Source organism: Chenopodium album, chromosome 22 (assembly GCF_948465745.1).
Source record: "Chenopodium album chromosome 22, dcCheAlbu1.1, whole genome shotgun sequence".
Classification (NCBI taxonomy): Eukaryota; Viridiplantae; Streptophyta; class Magnoliopsida; order Caryophyllales; family Amaranthaceae; genus Chenopodium; species Chenopodium album.
The window spans coordinates 33,856,796-33,866,985 of NC_137855.1; the positions used below are offsets into that span (position 1 = coordinate 33,856,796).

General features: G+C 31.4%; 1 protein-coding gene across 1 annotated transcript; it reads left to right on the top strand.

Moving 5' to 3' along the window:
• The first annotated feature begins 340 nt into the window (after window positions 1-340).
• On the top strand, window positions 341-1,531 carry LOC145605561 (ethylene-responsive transcription factor 11-like). The gene has a single exon (XM_081661629.1). The coding sequence runs from the start codon at window positions 394-396 to the stop codon at window positions 997-999; it is 606 nt and encodes a 201-aa protein (XP_081517755.1). The 5' UTR covers window positions 341-393; the 3' UTR covers window positions 1,000-1,531.
• Window positions 1,532-10,190: the final 8,659 nt, after the last annotated feature.

Genomic DNA, 10,190 nt, shown 5'->3' on the forward strand with positions numbered 1-10,190 from the left:
AGTCAACACTCTACCCAATATTCTAATCTTGGTAAAAATAAGAGGGTTAAAAACACTTAATCACATTACATTAGCTAAGCATTTAGAATGAACCCTTCAAAAAAAATGAAAGGATAAAGATATATTCATTTCATTCATTGATATTCTAATGAAAATTTGGGTTGTACCATTAAATGGCCGTACAAAGAGATTTGACTAGACAACTCAATCCAAACAACCCACGCTCTCTCACGCTCACTCTTTGGAGCGTCAAGTATTCATTCCGCCAGACAAAACCACACCTCCCCACTTCTTCGCTATTTATATCCCTTCTTACCCTTGCCTCTCTTTTATCCCACAACAAAACTCCCTACTTTCTCTCTCTAAAACTCCCTACTTTCTCTCTCTGAAAATATGGCTCCTAAACAAATCACTAACAATAACAATGCTCTTAACAATCCTACTCCCTCCTCCGCCGCCTATTCTGCAGTAGCCGTAACACCACAAACTGAGATTAAATACCGAGGGGTCCGGAAGCGGCCATGGGGCCGATACGCGGCCGAGATCCGCGACCCCTTGAAGAAGACGCGCGTGTGGCTAGGCACCTTCAACACCGCGGAGGAAGCGGCGCGTGCTTACGACAACGCCGCCCGAGAGTTCCGCGGTGCTAAGGCTAGGACTAATTTTACTTACTTTGATCAGCAGTGTCTCAGCGCCAGTGGTGATAATAACAGTCTCACCACCGTCGACTCCGGCGGCGCGTGTGTCGACGCGCCGACGCCGCAACTCGGGATTTCTCTCTCCTCCGGCGCCGACAGTGGTGGGCCGTACTTGATGTACGGAATGTTGGCGAAGAGAGTGAGTGACATACGAGAGGCGTTCAGGTGTGGGCGCGTGTTGGGTGGTAATGATGGAACGCAGAATCAGAGTGAAATATCAGCCGTTGATTCTGGTGATGGACGGCAGAGAATGGTTCTTGATCTTGATCTTAATTTGGCCCCACCTCAAGAAGTTGTATAGTGATGATGATCTCATTGTACTACCCGTGTAAGATTATTTACAACTTATCTCACATCATTTTAAGTTAAATCGTCACAAAGAATGTGAAACGGAGTTAGTAGTACTTTGAAATGGGCCCCACTTTAAATTAGTGTTTTTTTTTTTTTTTTTTTTTGGTGGTTAATTATCTTAAGATTATGATGGTGAAAAAAAGAAAGAGAAAAAGAAAATGAATAGAAGACAGGAAGAATTAGGGAAGAGAGAGAGAGTTGAATTGCGAGCCTTAATTTTGTATTTTGAAGATAAAGGCGCAGCTCTTATCTTGTCAGAGGGTTTTTTTTGTAAATACAGTAGTAACAAACATCCTTTTTATTTAATTAGTAAATTATTAATCTCTTTTTTATTATTATTAGCATTTAGGGTCTGTTCACATTTACTTAATTTCAGTTCAGTTCAGTTCAGCTCCAATCAGTTCAGTTCAGTTCTAATCAGTTCAGTTTAGTTCAGTTCAGCTCTTAATTACCCTCTCACATAATATATTCATTTCAGCTCAGTTCAGTTCAGCTTCAATCAGTTCAGTTCAGTTCAGCTCAATTCAGTAAATATGAACAGACCCTTAATAATATTATAAATATTCTTGAACAAGCATATAAGGATCTTGTTTGTTGTTAAAAAATTAAAAAAAAAAGGATCTTGTTGGTTGAAGAATTATAAATAAGGTTTGTTAATTAATCCTATTGGCACGTTACTTGAATAAATTAAGTGATAAGTTTGGTAAAATGGGGTAGTTAAATAACATATTGAGATAATACTTGTCATCAATTTTATTTTATTTTATTTTATTCATTGTTTTGAATTTATTTAATCTAAATTTATTTTAGTTGCACATTAAATTTTGATCGGAGAAATAAAGCTTATTCGATCTTTTTTTTTTTTTATGTCAATTTTAACAATTTTAATTTTCTATTGGAGATAAGATGAACCCAGCAAAACTTGATCACATTTGGTTTAATGCTTTTGATTATCTTTGAAAGATGGAATATTTCTTACTTTTTGATTTGTTATGAATGAACTGATGAACTATCAAATGAACGATGAAATATAAAAATAAATTATTTCAGAAAAGAAAAAGTTACTCGTAAAAAATTAAATGGTACGAGTAAATTAAATTTCTTTGACTTTCAAATTACGTGGAGTAGTCAAAACAATACCCAAATAGTCACACTGTTGGGAAAAATAGTAGTGATTGACGGTCATGAATCATGATGAAGTACGACCATTTAACCTTTGAGGTAAAAAATTTGCAAAAAGCTATTGAGATAAAGTTACAAAAGTTAATTAAATTACGGTGTAGTGTATTGTTCTAAGGATAATTTGAATATATGGTCAGACCCGAACATACGTTACATTAATTAAGGGTGTTTTGATTTCTAAACTGAAATTATTTTTACTGATTTTTAATTATATTTATTTTGTAACAAGGTCTTATATTTGATAGAGGTATGTCAAAGTGAATTTTGAAAAGCTTGAATAACAAAAGTATATATAGTGAATGAGTAAGTAATAAATTGTGACTAAATACATTTGTCTAGATACATTAGCTAACAATTTGGGATATTTTTGACTATCAACTAAATGAGTAAATTTAGGGATCACAATTAATTTAACATAATAACTAAGGGTCTGTTCTCATTGACTGAACTCAGCTGAACTGAACTGAACTCAGCTGAACTGAACTGAACTGAACTGAAATGAATATTTTATAAGAGAAGGAAATTAGGAGCTGAACTGAACTGAACTGAGCTGAACTGAACTGAACTGAACTCAGCTGAAATGAACTGAACTGAACTGAATTTCAACGTAAGAGAACAGGCCCTAATAATGGTTTGATTATCCTTTATACTATTAACATGTTTTTTTTACAGTACTTATCAGCACTAAACTGAACTTATTTTATATTTCATGATCCCTAAATTATGAACAGAGCAGTAATCTTTACCTCTTTTTGGCTTCATATTTCCCATACAATATTATGATAATATTATTGTAAAATATTACTTCCTCCGTTTCTTTTTACTTGCAACACAGCCTTGTGGCACGTGTTTTGAGGTCGGGTTTATGTAATGTAAACGGATAAATTATTCATTATAATTTTTACAAATTCTACTTAACCATATTCTAATCTTCGTGTAAAAATTATATTGATAAAATCGCTCGTTTACCCTCACTAATCATCTCCTAAAACTGCGTGCCTAAAAGGTGTGTTACAAGTATAAGAAAACGGAGGAAGTACTAGTTTCTTTTGCATTCAAAATATCACGTAATTTTGAATACGGTTGAATGGATAGCATTAATCATTCTAAAGGGCACAATTGAATTACACAAACAAGAACTTACTAAGTTCTCTTAAAATGGCTTAATGCTTTTACTTGGTATATGTTTAAAGAAATATTTCAATTCAAAATTCATGCTTCAAATCCACAATATGATGTAAGGGCTTTAGTATTCCAAATCAGAGGTCGGTATGGTTAACATCAAACATCTTTGTATCATATTGTGAAAGACACAAGAAAAATAACAAAAAATAAAATAAATTATTAAATGAGAACACAATAGTTCACTTATGATGAGTTAATTACGTCCACAAAAAGATGAGACGCCAAGTTTTATTAAAGTTCAAAAACCAAGCTCATAGTCATACCAAACACCATTAAATTTTGCTAAACAAGCCATTTGGTACTTCTAGTCTTCTAGAGTGTATTTCAGTTGTACTCGGTAGTCAATACTAGTAGGGGCAAATTAAATTTATACTAGTAGCGTGAATTTGTGTGGTGCGTAATTTTGGTTCATTAGTCTTAGTTTAATAACATAAGACAAAACACAAAAGTCAAAAGTGATGTTATGTGGCCTTGGCCGCCTTGCTCCTAAAAGCACAACCTCTGTGATTCTACCAATATTCTATGGTAAATTTTTTAAGGGCAACATTTAGACTTTTTTTTAAACCATACTCTCTCGTTATTTTTTTAAGGGTAGCATTTTAATTTTTTGTACCATTCATGTAATCAACTTTGACTAATATAAAAGTGAAAACCCCTTGTTATTCATATCAAAACCTTACACAAAATAATGGTATGAACTAATATTACCTGAAATTGAATATAAACCCATTAACCCGTACATAAAATTATTGAAATTATTGAATAAAGAGGCAAAAACATAATTTAGGTTATATTCAATTCACCAAGTTGTACTCATTTGAAATTCTCTAATCTCATTTGAACTTATTAGAACTCCATAGAACTTAATGTAATAATAAATTAAGCTTATCAATCTTTATCAAAACTTACTATTACAACTTCTTAGGCCATGTTCTGTTCACTTTATTTTCACTTCAGGAAAAATAAGTTCAGATCAGGGTTAATAAGTTCAGATAAGATAAGTTTAGGAAAAATAAGCTTAGATAAGCTGTGATAAAGGTTAATTAGGGCTACCCAAATTCAATTTATACCAAAAATAAGTTCTAATAAGGGCTAATAAGTTCATATAAGTTCAGATAAAATCAGATAAGTTCAGACACGATCAGATAAGTTCAAATAAGTTCAGATAAGTAAAAATCAGGTGAATTGAGCGCACCCTTATATGAATTCATCTAAAATTAATTTTCAAAAAAAGTGAAATAAAGTGAACATTAAAAAGATGATGATAGAGCATAAAATAATTAGGTCGTTGAGTGTTTTAAAAAAAAAAAAAGGTAGGACGTTGAGTGTAATTAAATTACAATTATTACATCCGCTGTATACTATGTGCAACAAATGAACTTGTAATGATTCTTAAGCATAATATGGTAGAGAAATAATCTACAACAACCATTTTTCCATAAACGTGACAGGATATACTCCCTCCGTTACATATTACTCGCAACAAAGGAATATTTTATGTCTCACAAATAATACCCCTTTATTGCGAGTAATTCGTAACGGAGGAAGTAATATAAAACGAAGGTATTGCTCCCTATATCACAAATTTGTTATGCAATTATGCAAAGACTAAGAAGAAGAGAAGATCGTGATAGGTGAAACGGTAAAAATGAGGGAAACATAAATAGAGAGGCGCAAAAATTGACATATATAGAAGCAGTGACGTGTGTATAGTGCCTAGATTTAACACTTTGTTGTCACATGTTCTCTTCACCGTCCAATTTAATCAACATTTTCAAACTCAACTCTTCTTATTATTTTTTTTATTTTAATAATAAAATATTTTAATTTTGAATTTAAAAAAGGTGGGGTAACTTAATAGCGAATGCCTGCGGTGGTCTCATTGGGTCGTGCTGCGCACCATTTCCTGATCGTACTATGACCGGCTTAGGAAGGAATTATGTCAGTTTTTCAGTTTTTTTTTTTTAAAAAAAATAAAATAATATTGGGTCCCAAAAATATTTATTCTCTACGAGTATTTTTTAAAATTTAATAAACACCGCTCAATAGAATTTCCTATTTTCCTTTTGCCGTACCCAATTAGGGAACTAACAAGAAACAACTAACCTTAACCAGAAATAGTTAAAACATTTTTTCTTCATTTATTATCTATTATGGAACATGATTTGACCTTATTGAATCGACGTACAAACTAATATCGGCATCGGCTGATTATTGTTGAATTAAATTGACCTCAAAACTATTATATGTACAAAATTAGTCGACCAAATCAGATTAATTAGAATAAAAACCCGATCCAAACAATTCATAAACCATTTTAATTAAATAATCTACGTACTATAATTTGTACAATTTATTTAAACTTTATCATTTATTCATTAACCATTTTAATTAAATAATCTACGTACTGTAATTTGTACAATTTATTTAAACTTTATCATTTATTCATTAACCCTTTTTTTAATCTTATTTTCAATTTTGATGAATTCCCTACTATTACTATACAATTTAATTTAGTTTACTGTAATTTAATTTGGTTTAGTATACTACCTCTGTTTCATATTATTTGCAACAATTTGACATAAAGTAGAGAACAATAATCGTTACAAATAGTATGAAACGGAGGTAGTAGTTCAATTCTATTTAAATTGGGGCCTGTTCTCATTGACTGAACTCAGCTGAACTGAACTGAACTGAACTCAGCTGAACTGAACTGAACTGAACTGAACTCAGCTGAACTGAACTAAACTGAACTGAACTGAAATGAATATTTTATAAGAGAAGGAAATTAGGAGCTGAACTGAACTGAACTGAACTGAATTGAGCTGAACTGAACTGAACTGAATTTCAACGTAAGAGAACAGGCCCTTGGTTTATATTAATTCTATTCCATTTACTTCTATTCAATTTAGTTTAGTTTGGTGTAGTTAGTTTAATTTCATTGAATATGGTTTTGTTATATTTAGTTCAATTGATTATATTTTAATTTAGCTCAGTTTAATTCTATCCAATTTAGTTTTGTTTAATTTAGCTTATTTCAATTCAATTTATTACTACCATTTAATTATTTCATTTTTATGCAATTAACCCTCATTCAAAACAAAAAGAATTATGCCTCATATTCTTTAATTTTACCCCTTAATAAATATTCAATCATGTTGTCTTATTTAATATAGTACAAAGGACTATCTTTCTAAATTTCTAATAAGTTGTTGAAGTATAACATTTGCAAACAATATATTGCTATATGTTTTGATTGATAGCTCCTTAAACTTATGAAGTGGATTTTCTCTTTTAATATTAGGTGCGACTTCAGCTTATTTCGGTTCAATTTAATTCAGTTCCAATAAGATAAGTTAAGTTCAATTCTTAATTTTCTTCTCTCTTAAAATATTCAGTTCAATTCAATTCACTTTAACTCCAATCAGTTCAATTCAATTTAGTTCAGTTCAGTCAATCAGAACAGGCCCTTAGACCTGTTTAACATAATACTCCCTCGATCCCCTTTTGATAGTCCCTTATGTGCATTTTTTACGGTAATTAAAAAGCACAAATAAGAATAGTAAGAGACTATCATTTGAGGACAGAGGAAGTAATAAAAGGATTACATCTAGATAATACAATCAAAATACTTGTATGATGAAAATTAGACTTACAAAAAAAAAAGGGAGGGGATGGAGACAAAAAAGAAGGGAGCACGTGTGAAAAGGTAGGATGGAAAATGGGGGCAGAGTGAGGAAGTAAGATAAAGATGTGGCGGCCGGTTCTATTACATACTGGGCTCCACCCAATTAAGCCCTTGCGTGTCTACTGTCTAACAATTCCCATTATGTGGATCTAAGTCCAAGGTAATAAAAATTAAACTATATACCACTCCAACTAAACTCCAAAAATAGCACAAAATAAAATAAAAGCAAAAAGTAAATAAAGAATACGACGATTAATAGAAGAAATTGACATTAACGCAAGAAGAAATAGACGCGTGTAAAAGGTTCACGTGATGCGTAGGGTAAGAGTCAGTTTGCGCCGCGTCCAGTTTGAAAGGAACGCATGACACACTCCATATTACTACACTAGTGTTCACTCACTCGACTCTTTACGACGACTACGATATACGGAGCTAGTATTCTTCTAGCGACGCCACGGCATTGGAGTTGGGGGACATACTCACCTCATACAATCCTTGTATAATTGCGAGGGGGTCCCTCTTCTTTTGACTATTATCATTGGTTCACCGTTTTCTTTGCTGTGAGTTTCATCGAATCTTCTATTGTATCATGTCGGTATTGTGCATATTTTAGAGGTATCTAAGTATCTTTAGTTTAGTGATGTATATGATTTGCATACGCGGTAATGCATGGTTGTAATGTACTCTCTCTGTTTCTATTTTATATTCTTTAGGGTTAATTTTTAACTACTTTGATTAAAACAAAATACTCTTAGAAAATGGTAGAAGTAAATAGGATTAATCTAAAAAGTTTTTAAGTTTTTAAGTTTTTTTTTTTTTTTTTTTTAAAAAATTTTTATTTTGGGGTTGTCAAGGTAATTTTGATAAATAAAATAAGTGTTGTACAAGAAACAAAATCATCACCATTTAAAAAAAAAACAAAATCATCAATATTCTATTTAAAATAATATACGCAAGAGAGATCTGCTAGTTGGAATTATTACGACATCTTATTTAAGGAGATTACGCGTATGAATGTGGAGATGTTTATGATTTAAAGCATATTTTAGAGATTGTAAAAAGTCAAATGAAAAAAAAAATGAAGGACAACGAGGGTGTTTGTAATTGCATAACATGACAAAATTATAAATAGAGGTGCCAAAAAAAAAAGCATTTTAAAATTTATTATTTACTTGTTTTGATTCTTCCAGTAAGTACTTTATCTATTTTTATTTTATGCCAATCAGTATCAAGAGTTTCAAGACTATCAACTCTATTCTGTATGGATGATAATATTAGATGGATATCTGCTAACTTCATTCACCCGCTTAAAATAAATAGACGAAAACCCGAAATAAAAGGAGGAAGAGCGGATGACAGATGAAGTGGATGATAGATTAGATCGGATGTGGATGATGATTTTTTTCACCCGCTAATCATACACCCACCCGTTTAACATGTATAAAGATTTTTAATCTAAAAATTTTAATTAATTTTTTTTTAAAAAATATACAATAAAAAGACTTTACTTGTTGCAAATTAATTTTTTTTTCAAAGAATATGTAGTTATTGCTTCCATTTTATTTAAAAAATTATAATCTGTCTACTATAACTAAAATAGAAACTGCTTACATCATCCTTCTCCAAATCTGTATACATGTCACTTTTTTATAAAATTTTTTCCCGCCTAAATGCAATGATGACATCATCATATTTTATTTTTTTTATTTTAAAGCTAAGCTACTTTCCTTAAATTTCTTTGAAAATTGGATTATAAATAATGACTACAACTATTTATAAAAAAAAAAAAAAATCAACACGGAGTAGATGCTTCTACAGACTATTGTATAATTGTACAAATCTACTAATCATAGGAAATCAAGCATTTTTTTTTGTTTCCTAAATAAACAAAAAAAAATTGATTGTCCTCAATATAGCTAAAGATGATATATTCATATTCATCGTTATATACTTTGACAAAACCGTGAATCGCACGGAACTAACCTTGTAACTTACTAGTTAATGCCCGAGCTATGCTCGGGTTTTTTTTTTTAATTATTACATAGTTAGTTTATTTTTATGCATAATACAAAAAATTAATTTTGTATGTTGATTTACTTAGTTGATCAATAACTGGAATTATCAATATATAACGAACTTTGCATAGGATGTATGTTAAGATTAAAATTTTCTATCTTATCTTTTACCATGCTAAAATTAACTTTTACTTATTTACTTTTAAATTTCAAACTTTGAAATTAACTTGAATTTATTTACTTTTTTAATGAAAAAAATGACAAAAAAACATTGTTTTGGGCGGAAAATTTTTTATGTGGTGTTGACATGTGTAATCTATGATTTTTTATGGGGATTACTTTAGTATTGTACTAGTTCTTTGCAAGGAAAAAATTATTTTTATAAATTACTATAAGTTTGAGAAGTATCTATTTATGTTATCAAATTGCTATATTGCATACGATAATGTCGAGTACTTATATCTCTAATTTATGTTTCCTGACGTCTTATAAATTTAAACTTGAGTTAAAACAAACAATACATATTATATATTAAAGATTCAAGAGAATATATATAAAAAAAACATTATTTATCTAAGTTGTTATACACACACACACACACACACACACACACACACACACACACACACACACTTATATTTTACCAGCCATGTCATTAATTTGGGAAATCCTCAATGGTGCTCATCAACTTTTTATTTTTCTTAATCGTAAACACTAGAATTTTCAGTTATCTTTGGTAATCATAAATTCTTAATATGTATTAACAATAACATTAATGATATATTTTAGGATATAATCTTTAACTAGGGTTAGTTTTATATCGGGGCTGGCCGTCTAGGCATAGGTGGAGGCGGCGGGTTGGAGCGGTTGGGGTTATGAATTGTGGGAAGGGTTTCAATGAGGTTTCGGTGAGAGAGAGGGGGGGGGGTTTGGGGGATGAGGCGGTGGTTTAGGGGAAGGACGACTGCTAGGAAGGCCGGCGCGCCGGCGAGGGTGGAGTCAAGGTCTGGGTGTCGGCAGATGTGGCGTCAGTGGTGGCGAGGGTGGCACCATGGCAGTGAGGAAGGTTGG